Raw genomic sequence first — 17,703 nt, 5'->3', positions numbered from 1 at the left:
AGGACTCCGGCTCTACTTAGCCACCACCTGGTGTGTGGAGCTGTTCTGCTCATCCCTGTTCATGGGCATTCATTGGGTCCTTCTGTTCATAACCTTAAGCATCTGCTTTAGGTTTATCCTCAGTCAGGGTCCATTCTCTCCAACCCCAGAAGTACCATAGAGACAATATCAAGATATGGGAGGAACGTAAGAGAGAGAAATGGGAGGGAGGAGGAGCACAGGGAGAGATGTTGTGGGGGGTGTAGGCCAGAGATAATTCCTCTGCTCTAAGTCTTATCCACATTGTACTGGGTCATCTCATTTTACTTCTCCCTGACAAGGCCGCCTGAGGTCTAGACACCCAGGTTCCCACTTGGGCCCTATTGTCCTCACCCTGTATCACCTCCACAGGCCAGTTCATGACGCAGTAGTCAACGACAACCTGGAGACCATCTGGCTCTTGCTGTCCTATGGGGCTGACCCGACACTGGCTACCTACTCGGGGCAGACAGCCATGAAGCTGGCCAGCAGCGATACCATGAAGCGCTTTCTCAGCGGTAAGCACGGCCCAGACTTGAAGCCAGCATCCTGGAGGCTGGCTTCTGAGTCTTGAATTCCTGAGGTGATAGTCTTCATCTCCCTCCATCTCAAACAGCTCCCATGAGGGTCGTCAGCTCTTTTCACAGGCTTTCTTTCAAGCATCTCAGAAATCTCTATATACTTTAAAAAGCCCAAAGGCCCATTTCCTCTTATCCTTGTGCTGTGAATGTCCACATTGAATGCATCCTCTTCAGGACCCTGCTAGCCTGCGGGGACCCATTTTCTAGCGAGGCATGTAGGACAGGCCTTCCTATGGGACAGCAGCCTCACTAACAGATTTAATTGGAAAAATATAGTGACCTCTGCGTTGAATGGGATATCAGTTGCAAAGAAGTGGCACAGCGTTTTGTTTCTGGTTTTGCATTTTCTCCTGTTGGTGATCAGAGTAGAACCCTTGGGACCCTTCCTGACACTATTTCTCACAGCCCTTGCCTGTGGTAACTGTGTTGTCCCCTCCCCCCCGCCCCATTCCTTTCTCATCTTCCCTCACCTAACCCCTGTGGAAAAGTGTCTGGTGTTCAGGCCTATGGCAAGGGCCACAAGCCAACAGGCGTTCGTTTTCTCATGAGCAGATGGCAGCTGTTTGTCTGCAGTTAGATAGCTTATAGTGAGTTGGGCAGCAGGAGGAAGATAAGGAGGGAAGTCTAGCTTGGGCATGCTCAGTGGGAATCTCCTCAGACTTGACCTTTAAAGGAAGAAACCCTGCCTCCTCAATGACATCACAGCATGGCCCTCCCTCTAGCAGTTACTTCCTCAGACTGCCTGAGTGACAGACAGACAGACAGCTATATCACTCACCCTCCTCGGAGGTGCTGATGTTTGTGGTAGACCCCCTCTGGGATTGGAAGCCCACAGGACCAAGGTCACTCCTGGTTAGTCTCCCTTCCTCTCCCCGCCCTTACACAACACATGCCCCAGAGAGACAGTTCCGAGCTCCCAACCAGGGGCTCATTTGTTTATCGAACAAAGGTTAACTAGGTAGCTGATGATGGAGGAAGCAACAAAGGAACCAGAACTGAAGATCTTCATGGAAGGAAGACTAGATAGGAAGAGCCACATAGATTAAGGTGACCAGACGTCCCGCTTTTGGTGGACAGTCCCGATTTTTAACAATTTGTTCCGTGTCCCGAGGCGTTTTAAAAAAAAGTCCAAAAGATTTAAAAGAATCTTTCCAAAAATCGGGACTTTTTTAAAACTCCGCGGGACGTGGGACAAATTGTTAAAAATTGGGACATCTGATCATCTTAACCTGGATGCTAATGAAAGCTGGAGGGGGATGATGGAATGCCACTGAGGGAGGCCTTGAGTTCTGCTCAGCCAGCCTCCATTCCATTCCCAGTTAAGTCAACTACACCCTGCAGCTGCTGATCACCTTGTACAGGCCTCAGGCCTCACAGCTGAACCCAGCCTCTCTCTGGCTCAGGGAAGGACTGACTTTTCCTTTCCCCCAGCTCTGGCAGCCCAGGCCCCTGTCATCAAGGGGCAGAGGCACTTTGTGATGGCCATTCAGTCCTTTGTCCTGGGCCAATGATGACTCCTATTCTCTTAGCTCAGGGGTCCTCAAACTTTTTAAAGTGGGGGCCAGATCACGGTCCCTCAGAGAGCTGGAGGGCCGGACTATATGAACTACTAATTCCTACTGTAACACCTCGGCTGCGCTCACTGCCCAAAAAACCTGGCGGGCAGGATCAGACTCCTCTGCGGGCCGCATGTGGCCCGCGGGCCATAGTTTGAAGACCCCTGCCTTAGCTGAACCATTCCCAGAGTGCAGGGCTCGGGGCAAGCATTCTGTGGCCTCCTCCCACTTACCATACCCTACATGTACTCTCTTACATGCACACATGTGGAGGTGTCTACACACCACTCAGTTTCTAGGAAAAGCTGGCACAGGTGACCAGAGCATCTCAACTTGATAAACATACTGCATGAAGCTGTGTCTCTAATCAATAGCTCTAATCCAGGGCCTCTGCGGTCTAGAGACTGAGGGTCTTGGGGCCTTCTGGATCCACATAAAGCTATCTCTGACCACCTGAGTTACCAGATGAACTCTTTTTAAAAAATATGTATGTATATTTATTGATTTCAGAGAGGAAGGAAGACGGAGAGAGAGAAATATCAATGATGAGAGAGAATCATGATCAGCTGCCTCCTGCACGCCCCCCACTGAGCCTGTAACCCAGGCATGTACCCTGACCGGGAATCAAACTGTTAGCTCCTGGTTCATAGGTCAACACTCAACCACTGAACCATACTGGCAGGGCGGCAGATGAACTCTTTACTTCTCTGACCCTTCTCCAAAATCCCAAAGGAATTTGAATGTTGAAATTATTTTAAGTGGTTAAGAAATTAGAAATAAATACATTTTCTCCTCTTCTTCTCATTTCTATGAGAAATAGGTAGCCTTTTGATGCCTCCTGAAATTAACTCGAATACCAGTCCCTGCTACAGAAGCGAGAGAATACTTAATTCCTGCACTTAACTAGCTTGTCCAGGTCGAGCACCTTCATTCAAATATATTTTTAATATATTTTATTGATTTTTTTACAGAGAGGAAGGGAGAGGGATAGAGAGTTAGAAACATCGATGGGAGAGAAATATCGATCAGCTGCCTCTTGCACACCTCCTACTGGAAATGTGCCCACAACCAAGGTACATGCCCTTGACTGGAATCGAACCTGGGACCCTTCAGTCCGCAGGCCGAGGCTCTATCCACTGAGCCAAACCAGTTAGGACCCTTTATTCAAATCTTGATATTGTTTCTCAACATTATGGGATGGAGCTGTAGCTTCATAATGGGGTCCAGGAGCTGAAGGGAATGTTAAAACTGAGCCACATCTTTTCCATGCAAAAATCAAGCAGCGTTAAAGGGAGATGTCTGTCTGGCTGAAGGAGAAAGTGTGAGCAAGCCTGTAGGCCAGGACCTTAGCCGGACACCCCAGGAAGGCAGGCACTGAAAATCAGTGGCTTTCTGGAGGGGCGGGGAGAGACGGACTTGGGTCCAAAGGCTGTTTAGGGGGGATGCGAGAATAATATTCAGGGTCTTTTTTAAAAATCCAGGTACAGTTCACTTAACAACTATTTGGCACTTAATATATTCATAATGTTGTGCAACCATCCTCAGGCGATTTTTAAAATATATATATTTTATTGATTTTTTACAGAGAGGAAGGGAGAGGGATAGAGAGTTAGAAACATCCATGAGAGAGAATCATCGATCAGCTGCCTCCTGCACACAACCTACTGGGGATGTGCCCACAACCAAGGTACGTGCCCTTGACCAGAATTGAACTTGGGACCTTTCAGCCTGCAGGCTGACGCTCTATCCACTGAGCCAAATCGGTTTCGGCCATCAGGCGATTTTTTGGTTCCTTACACTGAGTGTTTCTCTTTTTGTGTTCTGGTATCCCTCTTTCCCAGAGCCCACGAAGCTACTGGGTAGAGTGGTACAGTGGCTCTAGGAAGCACCATGAGGCTGGAGGTTGGAGAGGCAGTTCCCTCCATCCCCCTACTTCCCATTCCCTCTGCCTGGATGCATTTGGGTGGACCTATGGATTTTTCTTTTACCTTTCCTGTCTGGCTGAAGTATTTTCAAAGCTTTTTGCTTTTCTCTCCAAGCATTTGCCTGATCAGACTCTCCATAGGTTGTCTTCTTCCTCCCTTGGTGGGGATCTCACTGGGCAGAAAATGAGGGAGAATTCCAATAGGGTGCAAAGGGCTCGAAGCCGGAAAGGTGAGCAAGAGCATCAGGCTTGCGCCTTATGCAGAGCTTTCCTCATTCTGTGCAAGGCCCTTGTTCAGGAGGAGTCTGGGAATCAAATCCTCTTTTAAATACGCAAAGGAATATTACTATTTACAGGTATCTGTAGTGAATCCTTTCGTAAAGCAGGTTGGTATTCATCTAGGTTATAAGTGTGGATTTCCTGTATTGGGTTGGCTTAGAGCGAGGCCCATTTCTCCTGAGCTCATGATGTAGTGTCATTCCTTCATGCGTTTATTCATCCATGCACTTAGTGATCACCTGTTAAATTTCAGATACAGTGCTGGATACTGGAGGCCAGATAGTGAGCCTTTTCTCTTACAGCCTGGAGCTTTGAGCACCAAGCCATCCAACCCCCTTCCAAAGGCCTTTGGAAGACCTCCTCCTTGGATCATATGACAGGCAGGCACGTGACTGATTTGCCTTTGACCCTTTGAAGGGAAGAATAATATCCAAGCTAGCCAAGGGAAAACGGGCTCATTTTTCCTCCTTTGTTGGAAAGAATGTGGGAGGTGGGGGCATTGTTGCCATTTGGTTTGGGGCATTGGAGGAAGTATCAGGACTGCTTTTCCTTCCACTGATGGAAGGGTTAGCCATTTACCACTTGAGGTCACTGAATCACAGGTTTTTGTTTTTCCTGCCAAAGACCTCTGCTGTATGACCTCATGTTGAAGACCGCTTGTTTTTTGTTTTTCTCCCCTTTCATGTCCCTCAGCTGGCAACTTGGTTGGAGGAGATGGGGAGGGGTCTGTTGGGACCTTGGGAAATAGAGAATCTCTGATTGCCATGGTGACTTAAAACACTGAGTACTTAAAACAATTTTTTTAATCAAGGCAAAATTCACATAAAATTAACCTTTAAAAGTAAACAAGTCAGTGGCATTTAGTGCATTCACAATGTTGAGAGGCACTACCTCTTTCTCATTCCAAGACATTTTCATCACCCCCAAGATGAAACCCCGTGCCCCATTAATCAGTTGCTTTCATTTCCCTCTCTCCCCCGCCTTTGGCAACCACCTATCTACTTTCTGTCTCTATGGATTTGCTCATTCTGGACATTTCATATAAACAGAATTATATAGTATTGGGCCTTTTGTGTCTGACTTCTTTCATGGAGTAACATGTTTTGAAGGCCCATCATATATGTGGTAGCATGTTTCAGTACTTCATTTCTTTTAAGGTTGAATAATATCCTATTGTATGGATGTACCACATTTTCTTTACTCATGCATCAGTTGACTCACATTTGGGTTGTGTCCACCGTTTGGCCATTGTGACTAGAGCTGCTGTAAATGTGCACGTTACAAGCATTTGTTTGCATACCAGTTTTCAGCTTTTTTGTTATATACCTAGGAACAGAATTGCTGGACTGAGGGTATTTTTAAAAACTATGTTTTTATTTATATTTTAGAGAGAGAGGATGGGTGATGGATAGAGAGATAGAAATATCAACATCAATCAGCTTTCCCCTGCTTGCTCCCCACTGGGGATAGAGCCCGTAATGCTGGCATGTGCCCTGATCAGGAATCGAACCGTGACCTTCTGGTTCATAAGTCGACGCTCAACCACTGAGCCATGCCAGCCCAGCTGGACTGGGGGTATTTTTTCAGGAAAGAATAAGAGTAAATGACTGAAAGTTCTGGGAGGGGGCAAGGAAAAGGAAAGTCAGTCTTCATCCTGATTGTATGTGAAGACCTGTGAGGAAATGTGACTCAAAAGCTGCACCTTTGAGCAAGCCTGTAGTTTCTTCCTGTGTTCCACTCCTGGGCCTGTTCGGACTTTTGCATCTTTGTTAACTTTGGCCATCTCAAAGAGGGGAATTCACCTGAAAATGACAAATATTTTCTGTTAGTGAGGAGAATTAGAGGAATGTGCCAGTGGGCTCTGAAGGACTATGTTCCTAGGACTCCTCTCTGAAGTTTCCAGAGAGGAGTCCTAGGAATGTGGTGACCTCGGGCTGCTTTGATGGAGCCCTCCTGTGACCTCTTGGTGGGGACAGCAGTCATATGAATGCATAGGTTTCAGTATGCTGGTTAAGCAAGCACATTACTTTATACTCTGTACTCTTGCCTTGTGGTAATTTCTCCCTCCCTGACTTTATTTTATTTTATTTATTTATTTATTTTTATTATTATTATTATTATTTTGGGGGGGTTAATCCTCGCCCGAGGATATTTTTCTGTTGATTTTTAGAGAGAGTGAAAGAGAGGGGGAGAGACACATGGATTGGTTTCCTCCTGCACACACCCTGGCCAGGGTTGGGGATTGAGCCTGCAACTGAGGTACATGCCCTTGACTGGAATTGAACCTGGGATCCTTCAGTCCGCAGGCCAACGCTCTATCCACTGAGCCAAACTGGCTAGGGCTCCCTCCCTTCCTTTCTTTCCCATATATTATGTTCTTACTATGTTCTAGGCACCTGGGCTTAGATACCAAGGAGACAGCGATGAACAAGACAGATGTGGTTCCTGTCTTTATGATGTCATCCCTGTATCTCCTAGCACACCTAGCACAGGGCTAGGCACAGAACAGATGCCTGCCTAGCTGACCATTGCTTTAGGAAGAAATTACTGTCAACTCTCAAGTGACAGGGTACAGAAGAGCACATAAGCTGGCATTTGTGACCTCAGAATTGTTTCTTAGAATGAACAAAAGATCTAATATACTTGACTAAAGGTTTTCCATTCTGGCTGCTCAGCCATTACTTTGAAAGCTTCTCTCTGGCTGCCTTTTCCTACTGGAAAAAACCCTTTATCTCCTAGAACGCTACTAAAAAAGGACTCCTTTCATCAGGTCACAACAGCTAAGAGGTATTTTTGCTGATATGATATGTGAAGATAAAGGTAGGTTGGAATGGGTAGGACCTTCCATCAGGGGAAAATAGCTCTGCTTCTTTAAGAGTGGCTGCCTGCTCCCTTCCTCCTGGGATTTCATTTTCAAGGGGCACCTTCCCCTCATCTGTGCCCTGTGGACCCTCCCGTCCTGTCGCCCATGTGTCCCTTAAGGGCTGGTGGCATCCATACACAGCTAAATCAGCTTGCCAATTGCACGAGGTGGCGTATTGGTAACCGCAGGGCCATGTGCCCACAGATGACACAATTGAATTTGTCATTAAAGACCTGCTGTTTGTCCACGTGGGGCTGAAAATTGAAACAGTTCCACTAGATGAAGCGTAGCTAGGAAACAAGGAGGCTAAGTGGTGACCTGATGTCTGTCCTCAGATCAAGTAAGCAAAAGGTGGTTTACAATTTTTTTGTGGTAAAGTACTTACAACACAATTCATTACCCTAATAATTTGAAAGTGTACAACTGAGTGGTATTAAGTGTAGTCACAGTGTTGTACAAACATCACCACTATCGAGTGTCAGAACTTTCTCATCACCCCTAAAGGAAACCCCGTACCCATTAGGCAGTCACTGCCTGTTCCCTCCCAACCACCAATCTGCTTTTGTCTCTCTAAATGTGCCTGTTCTGGATATTTCATATACATGGAACCATAAGATATATGGCCTTTTGTGTCTGGCTTACTTCACTTAGTATGGTGTTTTCAAATTTCATCCAAATTGGAGCATGTATTAGCACTTCATTCCTCCCTGTGGCTGAATAATAGTCCATTGTATGGATATACCAATTTGCTTATACCTTTATCAGCTAAATGACATTTGGGTTGTTTCCACTTTGGAGCTATTGTAAATAGAGCTGCTGTGAGCATTTGGGTGTTAGTTTTTGTTTGAACACCCATGTGAAAGGTTTTTGTGAGGATAAACTTGGCCATCTACTAGATTTTTTTTAATTTTGTTTGGTTGTTTTGCTTTTTTGTTAATCCTCACCCAAGAATAGTTTTCCATTTATTTTTTGAGAGTGGAAGGGAGGAAGAGAGACACACAGAAACATCGATGTCAGAGAGACACATCGATTGGTTGCCTCCCACACGGGTCCCTGACCAGGGCAGGGGATCCAGCCTGCAACTGAAGTACGGGCCCTTCACCCCTTGGCCTTCAGTCCACAGGCCGACAAAGTGGCTAGGGCTCCTAGATGGTTTTCAAAGATGAAACAGGAGTTGTGCTTCCTTATCTTAGTTTGAATTGGGGAGATCATGATTTAGATAAATAAACATTATGACCAGCAGGGAATTAAAGCCCTGGGATAGGTCTAGGATTCTGCTGGCAGAGTAATTGCCCTGCAGCATTTAAAGCAGGGATCTGAGACCTAAATGCCTTCAGGCTGATCCTATAAAAGAGCAGAGCAGGCTGGGTGGGGACTATTGAATTGGACAGCAGCACTGGTCACCTCTCCCTCCAGCCAACTGTTGACATACAGGAATGTGGATTCAGTGTTGCCAGATCTTCTAATATTTTTTTTTCAAGAGAAGTTGGAAATCTGGGTTTTTTTGTGTTTTTTTTGAGTGAAAGCTCTCAGTTTTAAAATGACGGACAATAATAATAGTAATTATTATTATTGTTGTTGTTGTTTGTTTAAAACACTGGGCCAACCCCCAGGTGGTCAGTGGGCTAGATTTGGCTCCTGGATGCTGGCTTGAAACTTGTGATTGACAGCCAGAAGGAGATCGCTCTCTCATCACTCCTAACCCCTCTCGTAGTCCTCTCCTTCTCCTATGTGCCTAGGCCCATGTGTACGTACTTTGCTTCAGATTCTTTATTCTGCCTACCCTCCTTGTCTCACTGCCTTCTCTTTTATCAGATCACCTTTCGGATCTTCAGGGCCGTGCAGAGGGTGATCCTGGTGTATCCTGGGACTTCTACAGCAGCTCCGTATTGGGTAAGTTTGTGGTGAGATTCTCCCTCCACCCCCATCCCTATCTATGGCTCAGCGATGCGGGATTTGCTTTGTATTTCACTAATTCTTCTTAAAGGCCAGAGTGACCCTGTGGAAATCGCCTTTCTTCCCCTGTTACTGTTAGGAGCTTATAGACCTTTCAGCCCGAACTCTAGTGCTTGCCTCCCCCAGACTCAGAACTCATTGGCCTAAACTAGGCGATACTGCTTATTTGGAAAAAGCTATCATTAGCCCCCTACCACCCCCACCCTGTGTATTTCTTTTTCTCTGCCCTTGTTTTGTCCTAACCCAGCCAGGAGCACCACCCCCATGCACATTGTCACCTTTTGTGGTATTGCTCGCACTCAAGAGATACCCAGCCCCTCATCTGGCAGCTGCCGCTCCCTCCCTTCCCTGGCCCCACAGTGTGTACAGTTTCTGAGATAGCTGCCATCTCCCGAGCCCTTAGCCTTCTGGCCCAAGCTTTCCTCTCTGAGAAGAGCAGCCAGTCTTTGTCTGTGTCAATCATCTATCATTCACGTCAGGCCAGGGGCTGCGGACTGAGGGAGGCACCAGCTAAGCTTCAGGGAAGCCGGAGCAGGAGAAAGTGGGGACAGAGTGAAAAACACTATACCCAAACACATGTCTGGGTAAGGGAGCTGGCCGAGCCCCCTCTGGGATTTTAGAGATTCCAGCAGGCAGTTGGGGTGGTTTTGGAAAACGGGGGGGAAAGTGAAGAACAGATGTTTTTACCTTGCCTTTGATCGTGATGGTATCTTCAGACTTTCATCTCCAGCAGTGGAGCAGCTCATCCTTTCCATCACCTTGCTTTTTTCCAAATGAAAGGTGGAGTAGTATAATGAATCTCTGGCCTCAAAAGATTACTATCTTCCAGTGCTGGAACTTTCGTGTGCCGCGGCATTATGGAACCTTGGCTCTAGCCAGGGGTCTGTAGGCTTGTTGTTTATCGTCTTATCACCCACCTTCATACCCCTTTGTCTTTTTGTTGTTGTTGTTGTTAATGCTCACCCAAGGATATTTTTCAATTGATTTTTTAGAGAGAATTGAAGGGTGGGGGATAGACAGAGAGAGAGAAACGCATTGACTGATTGCCTTCCGTACATATCCTGACCCGGACTAGGCCAGGGATAGAGCCTGCAACCAAGGTACATGCCCTTGACTGGAATCAACCCGAGAACCTTCAGTCCTCAGGTTCCAACCAGTGAGCCAAATCGGCTAGGGCTGTCTTTTGGGTTTTTTTTTTAATCCTCACCCGAGGGTATGTTTCCATTGATTTTTAGAGAGAGACAAAGGGAGAGGGAGAGAGAAAAACACTGATGTGAGAGAGAAACATCCATCAGTTGCTTCCTATTTGTGCCCCGGCTAGGGATCAAACCTATCTTAATCTGGGCATGTGCCCTGACTGGGAATCAAATCCGAGACCTTTCTGCGCATGGGATGAAGCTCCAACCAACCCAGACACATCAACCAGGGCCATACCCCTTTGTGTTGTTGGAACATTTCTGTTCTTCGGTTTTGTGCATCTAGCTAAATCCCAATTCCCCGTGTGCTGTCCTTACAGATGAAAAAGAAGGGTTTGCCTGTGACCTCCTACATAATCCCCCTGGGAGTTCTGATCAGGAAGGAGATGATGTCGAAAAGGATGACTTTATGTTTGAGCTCTCAGATAAGCCTCTTCTCCCTTGCTACAACCTCCAAGTGTCAGTGTCCCACGGGTAAGTGTCTGAGAGACATATGGGGACTGAGCGCCAGGATCCTGGCAACCCCTGGTCTGCCTTCCTTGGAGGGTGGAATTCTCCAGAAAGAAGCTGAGACCTAGAGACAAATGCTGCAACATGGGAAACATAATATATGACTAAGACCATCCTCACTTTCCGGCCCAGATTGGTTACATGTTCGCAACAGAGGCTGGGCTGTAAGCTCTCCATTCGCTGAGTGTGTTTATTTCCCAAACCCCAAATCTAGATTCACTCTCTGAAGTTTTGTGCTGTTCCCTGGGTGAAAGAGATGATCTAGGAGATATTTGGACTGATGAACTATTAGAATCTCTGGGACATTTTTGTGGTTTCTAGGGACAGCCACACAGAATATTTGAAATCGAGAGTCTAGGAAAGGACAGAACATATGGTTGCCATAGGTATGGGGCCACTGGGGTCCTTCAGTAATCCCCAGGCTGCTTTCTGACATCCTTAATGCTGGGGAAAGGATGGCATCAGTGCCGTCATCTCAGATTAACATGTATTTTATAACAGGGATCAGCCGTCGTCGGAGACTAGAATTTACCTGGCACTTAGTATTAGACTGAACCCAATTTAATCTCTATTTGATGATTCGGAAGGCTGTTGGACAGCCTACAGGGCCACGGTTCTTATCAGGTTCACCGTCCAGCAGCGTGTGGCAGTGCTGGTTAGGATGATGAAGGAAGAATTGTCCTTTTTTTCTTCGTTTTCACCACGTATTTCACTCTGGTCTCTTCTTCACATATTTCAAACACCTTTGCAAACACTTTCAAGGATACTTTTCCTTTGATATCTATTGTTAAAATATCAGATCCCTTTTTTAAGTGAAAACCCACGGTAGGAGGTAGGAGTGGACAGTGGGTCAGGAATCCTTCAAGCGAGCCCCTCCGTTGAGGACTCCAACCATTCCAGCGCAGATTCTTTGCACCCCTTCCCCCATGGCCAGATAAGAATAAAAATAGCCTATATGATGACACTGGTAGGGATCAAGTTTCAGGGGCTTTTGGTCCTTATTCTTCTGGGCATAAGCTGATCCCTGAGGGCGGGGCTGGGCCACTGGGATATAGTATTGCACAGTTAATTAATTCCTCCAAAGTATTCAGCACCTCCTTCTCTGAAACAGGATCTTGGGCCAGGCAGTAAAAGGACCAGGGCAGTGTGCTCTAGGTGTGGACAGAACGCAAGCAACCTGGGCGGCACGCCACTCGACAAACAGGGTGGCAGGGAGGTTGTTTTGTTCAAGAGCTTGGTGTGGGTAATGCCGGTTTTCCTGACGTTCCATCTTCCAGCGCCTCTTCTGAATCTGCCCTTCCCCACAGCTGCAGCACGATGTGAAATTTTGTTTTTCAAGAAGTAGGGGGTTATGGAACAGTGACTTGCCAAGGCGCTGTGGGGTTCAGAAGTACCTTCTGCATCATCAAAACAAACCTGAATTCTGATCACTAGCATCAGTGTTCTAGGGGGATTGCCATTCTTTTTAAAAAATATATTTTTATTGATTCCAGAGAGGGAGGGAGAAGGAGAGAGAGATAGAAACATCAATGGTGAGAGAGAATCATTGATCAGCTGCCTCCTGCGCATCCACAACCCAGGCATGTGCCCTGATTGGGAATCAAACCGTGACCTCCTGGTTCATAGTCATTGCTCAACCATTGAGCCACACTAGCTGGGCTGGGTTTTCCATTCTTTACTGATCCATGTATATGGTATTTATAGTCCCTTTCTCTTAACTCAGAGCATCCCATTCCCTGGTTGTGTAAGATGACAATTCTCACTCATTTGGAAGACATGTTGCATTTTAGGGATAAGAATTGTGGGTCTTGGTAGAAGTTTTAGGCACTATGTAGAACCTTCAATTCCATAAACATGTCTTAAGCAGTTGCACCTTTCCAAAATGGGCTCCATTATAAATAGTACAATAGGAGTATGAACCAAGTGCCAGAGACTGTGGAGGGTGGGACAGGCAAGCAGCTACATTGGTGGAAGGCTTAACAGGTAATATGGCGTCTGATCTGGGCCAGAGAGGAAAGTAGGAGGGAGGGTGTGGCATGAGCAAAGGCACTGAGACACACAAGTTTCAGAAGTTCAGAAAGCAGGGCTAGTCCTTCCCCAAATGACTGGCACTTGGGTGAGGGATACTGTGTGTGTGTGTGTGTGTGTGTGTGTGTGTGTGTGTGTGTGTGTGTGTTGGGTGGTGATTGGCCTGAAGAGGTTGAATAGGGTCATGATGCTTGGAAGGTCTTGCAGAATGTCACGCCAAAGAATTTAAAGGATTTTTTTTTTAAGATTTATTTTATTGATTTTTTACAGAGAGGAAGTGAGAGGGATAGAGAGTTAGGAACATCGATGAGAGAGAAACATCAATCAGCTGCCTCCTGCACACCTCCTACTGGGGATGTGCCCGCAACCAAGGTGCACGCCCTTGACCAGAATCAAACCTGGGACCCTTCAATCCACAGGCCAATGCTCTATCCACTGAGCCAAACCAGTTATGGCGATTTTGATGATTTTTTTTTTTCTGAAGACACTGGGGGTCCATTGAAAGCTGTTTAGGGAACGAGTGAGCAGGTCAGATATTTTAAAGAAAACTAATAGTATCAGAGGGTCCAGTGAGGGTTGGAGGGCAGAAACGTGACTCTTGGCAGCAAGGAAACCAGCTAGGAGGCTGATATAATATGTAATATAGCCCAAGCCAAAAGTGGCGAAGGCTGGCCGTGGGACAGTGAAATGACAAGAAGGGAAAGCCCTGGACGCAGGGACCGCTGACATGGGGCTGCGGCATTTCTTCCCGGTTCAGTCCATGCCAGCGGCTGGCCTGTGACCGGTCTCTCCCGCGCCCCACTCAGCTGTCTCCAGGCTGCCACCCAGCCGGCTGTGCTCGGTGAAGGCCGCCTGGCTGTAACGTGAGCTCCGGCCCCACAGAAACGACAGTGCACTGGAGGAAAAAAAAAAAAAAAAACTTGTCTAATGCATTCCAGAGCCAAAGAGAAATGCCTTTTGGATTACCTGCAGTTTCGGCCGTTCTCCATGGCCCCCCTCTGGTGGGGAAGATCTTGGAGAACGAGGAGGCCGAGGAAGCCGGAGTGCAAACAGGGAAGAGGAACCAATGGGGCTGCAAGGGTCCGTGGCGAGGAGAACTGGTCCCCGCAGATGGTCAGCTCTGGGACGTGGTGCCGGTGAAGGCCTAGGGGAGCCTGCTAAGGGTTTTCGGCTCCAGAAGGCCCTTTCTCTCCTGCTCCCACTTTTTGGGAGAGGTCAGTCATGGGTTGAGTGCTCGCCATTTAGCTGAAAAGCCGGGCCTGTCCGTGGAGCGGGCAGGAGAAAATGTTTGCCTCAGCTACACCCAAGGAGCCTCTGGTTTAGTGGTGAGCGGAGGGCTGGGGCGGGGGGTAGCCAGATGGGCAGCCTTCCTGAGCCTTCCAGAGTGTTCCCTGCACGCCCACCACTTCCCCTCCACCCCCTTCCCTAACTGCCATCCTTGCCTTTTGCAGGCCCTGCAACTGGTTTCTCTTTACTGACGTCCTGAAGAGGCTGAAGCTTTCCTCCAGGATCTTCCAGGCCCGCTTCCCGCACTTTGAAATTATCACCTTGCCCAAGGCTGAGTTCTACAGGCAGGTGGCCTCCAGTCAGCTGCTGACCCCTGCCGAGAGGCCCGGAGCCATGGACGAGTGCCCCCCGGGCTCCTCTGAGACTGTGGAGCTGGTGCGGTATGAGCCCGAGATCCTTCGGCTCCTGGGGTCCGAGGTGGAGTTCCACCCCTGGAACAGTTGATGGGGAAAGCAGCTCCTCCCTTTTCTTCTTTCTCCTCCCAAGTTCACCCTTCCCCACCGCCCGTGTTTTCCCCCCACCCAGCACCAGACTGCAGAATGAGGCAATAATCCGGACCAACAAGAAGCCGCCTTACCAACGCCAGCGTTAGTGACTGGATCTTTTTTGAGGAGGGCGTTACAATTAGTTCTCATCTCCCCCGTCATGGTTCTTGTCGTGTGGTTGATGACGGGGGCGGCAAGGCAAACTCCACGTCTGAGGACAAGAGGTCCCCAGGGCGGTGGGAAGTGGCACCAGGGTCCCTTGGCCTGGCCTCCTTGTATATGACTTAAGACCAAACCTGGGCCCCGGGTGGCCTTGGCCTGTCGGGAGGAGAAAGGAGAAAAGCCTAAATCTCTGAGCGCCCCTTCCATTCCCCTGTGTTCTTCTGTCTTCCATAGTATTTATTTTATTAGTATTTAATTTGTTTTTCATTGGTTTCTGATAAGTCTGTATCACTGTGATAATTTGAGATAACTTGTATTGAGGGACTTTCTTCACCTCCTTTCTTTGTTTTTCTGTCGATAAGCTCTGGAGCTGCTCCCCGCTTCCTCCCTCTGACAGAGTTACTCCCAGGGTCGTCCCCCCCAACACCACTACTGGGGAGGGTTGGAGAGGGCTGGGAGCCATCCGCTTGTGACTAATGGTGGCTGGTGCTGGCCCAGGGCTGGGGGTTTGGGGGTAAATCCTGAGGCTTTGGTGCTCCCCCGCCCCCAGTTTTTTTTCTCTGTTTCCTCGCCCTCTACCCTTTGCAGCAAGCAGCCTCCCTACCTTGATGTTGGTGTTTACTGGGGAAGAGACAGCATCGTGGGAGGGGGAGGGGTTGATGAGAATTGAGAGGGTCTGAAGGATGAGGTCACCTCCTGTGTTTTCTTCACTGCTCCCCTCAGAGCGCACAATATGGGTGTGTTCCTGCAGCTACGCCCCTTGCACCCCCAGCCGCCCACCCCTGTGTGCTCTTACCCCCTGTGGATACTGAGCCTCTCTGCTCCCAACCCTTTCCCCCCGCCCCCCATCTCTCTCCATCACCAGGCTCGCTGGACCCCTTCCTCTCTCTTTTTCCTCCTCCCTCTGCCCCCTATTCTACTTTGGAATCTGCAGAGGGCTCTGGGGTTGACTGCCAGATGTGAAGTCAGGCCCCAGCTGTTTCCTAGGTGAGGGCAGAAGACTGGTTCCGGGCAGGCCCCGGGGCTGAGTGAGCGGCCTCCAGCACTGGGCGTGTTCAGGGAGAGAGAGGGATGAGCTGGGGCTGCTTCCCTGTCCCCACCCACACCCCCACCCCCACCCCCACCCCCACCCCGGCGTGGAACTCTTTCCCACTCTTGTTCTTATTTTTCTACCAATTGCTATTTTTCCGAACAATCCTTGTAGAGAGTATGTGCCATCCAAAGGCAGGAGGGCCCAGCTGCGGCCAGCTCTGGTTGGAGATGGTACAGTTTTATTGTACAGGTGCTAAAACAACAACAACAAAAGAAGAAAATGGAAAAAAAAAAAAAAAAAAAAAAAAAACCTCAAAAAAAAAAAGACAAAAAAAAGCCAGTTTGAGGATGGGGACAATCTGTTCTCTGGAGCCTCCTGACCCATTCAGGAGCATTGGTGGTTATTTTCTTTGTATTGTGTTTGTTCTTTGTTCCCAGGGGAGGGCCTCAGCCCCCTTCTGTAGGACTGCTCCCCACTCCCGTCAAACTGCCCCGTTGGTTTTGAAGTTGTTCTCCCTTTTAAAACAAAACGACAACAAAAAATATATCTATATATATATAAAGTTGAGGGGTTTTGGGTTTTAATTTTTCTGTTCTGTTGGGGTTCATGGTATTTTGTGGTTTGTTTTGTTTGCCTTTACTTTTTTGCATTTGGGTGTATATTCTGGCTGACCTTTATGTTTCATTTTAAGCAACTGGCTGTGGAGTCAAAAACACTTGCATACTGAAAAACCCGTGTCAGGGCTTCTGTCTCCTGTCTCTCTTTACTCTCTGCATTGGCTTCTCCGTGTCTGAAGAAGATGGGCATCGTGGGGAGGACAGAGGGGAAATCCCTGATCCTGCTTTGCAGTTCTGGGTCCTTCAAAGGACAACTAAGCAGGGCAGGTTGGAGTGGCTAGTGAACATTTATGTCACTGGGTCTGGATAAGGAAAGGGAAGGGAAAGGGAGGGGAGCGGAGGGGAGGGGAGGGGAAGAGACGGGAGGGAAGGAGAAGGGAGGGAAGAAGGGGAGGGGAGGGGAGTGAAGGAGAAGGGGAGGGGAGGAGAGGGGAGGGGAAGGGAGGGGAGGAAAAGGGAGGGAAGGGGGGGGAGGGGAGGGAAGAGACAAGTTCTGGGGTACTGGCTGATGGGGAGAATTGATCACCTCCATTGATTGAAGGTGTGTTTGTGTGCTCAGGCTTCTGAGTGCATATGTATGTGTGTGCATGTATATGCATGTTGGAGGGAAGAATACTCTTTTTTTAAAAAAAACAAAAACATTTTATTGATTTTTTACAGGGAGGAAGAGAGAGGGTTAGAGAGTTAGAAACATCCATGAGAGAGAATCATCGATCAGCTGCCTCCTGGGGATGTGCCCGCAACCAAAGTACATGCCCTTGACCGGAATCGAACCTGGGATCCTTCAGTCCAAAGGCCGACTCTCTATCCACTGAGCCAAAACCGTTTCGGCCCATTTTTTTAAAATAAAATATATTTTATTGATTTTTTACAGAGAGGAGGGGAAAGGGACAGAGAATCAGAAACATCGATGAGAGAGAATCATCGATCAGCTGCCTCCTGCACACCCCCTACTGGGGATGTGCCTGCAACCAAGGTACATGCCCTTGACCAGAATCGAACAGGACCTTTCAGTCCATAGGCCAACACTCTATCCACTGAGCCAAACCGGTTTCAGCAAGAATACTCTTTGAGGTGGCTGTGAGGAATGGTCCTCTCTCACTCAAGGAAATCACCTGCCTCCTGCTTCTTTCCTGCCCTGGACCACCCACGTTGGTGTCTGACTGCAGAGCCTTAACCACAGCCCTCACTGTTGGGCCAGTGTCCTG

At 48.1% G+C, this 17,703-nt stretch overlaps 1 protein-coding gene across 11 annotated transcripts in view; it reads left to right on the top strand.

The window, feature by feature from the left end:
- BCORL1 (BCL6 corepressor like 1) overlaps positions 1-16,735 on the top strand; it is a 69,664-nt gene extending 52,929 nt beyond the window's left edge. For 9 of the 11 annotated variants that reach the window (XM_084870698.1, XM_084870695.1, XM_084870697.1 and 6 more), the window contains 4 exons: positions 391-536; positions 9,037-9,114; positions 10,694-10,847; positions 14,363-16,734. In XM_084870698.1, coding sequence (XP_084726824.1) covers positions 391-536; positions 9,037-9,114; positions 10,694-10,847; positions 14,363-14,642 — 658 coding nt within the window. In that variant the 3' untranslated portion in view covers positions 14,643-16,734. Of the gene's footprint in view, positions 1-390; positions 537-9,036; positions 9,115-10,693; positions 10,848-14,362 lie in introns of all 11 variants that reach the window. The other 2 variants (XM_084870702.1, XM_084870694.1) reach the window with 2 other exon arrangements.
- Positions 16,736-17,703: the final 968 nt, after the last annotated feature.

The sequence above is a fragment of the Pipistrellus hanaki genome (assembly GCF_964339955.1).
Source record: "Pipistrellus hanaki genome assembly, chromosome: X".
NCBI lineage: Eukaryota > Metazoa > Chordata > Mammalia > Chiroptera > Vespertilionidae > Pipistrellus > Pipistrellus hanaki.
The sequence above is the reverse complement of the archived record's forward strand: the minus strand, read 5'-3'. Positions and strand labels throughout refer to the sequence as shown.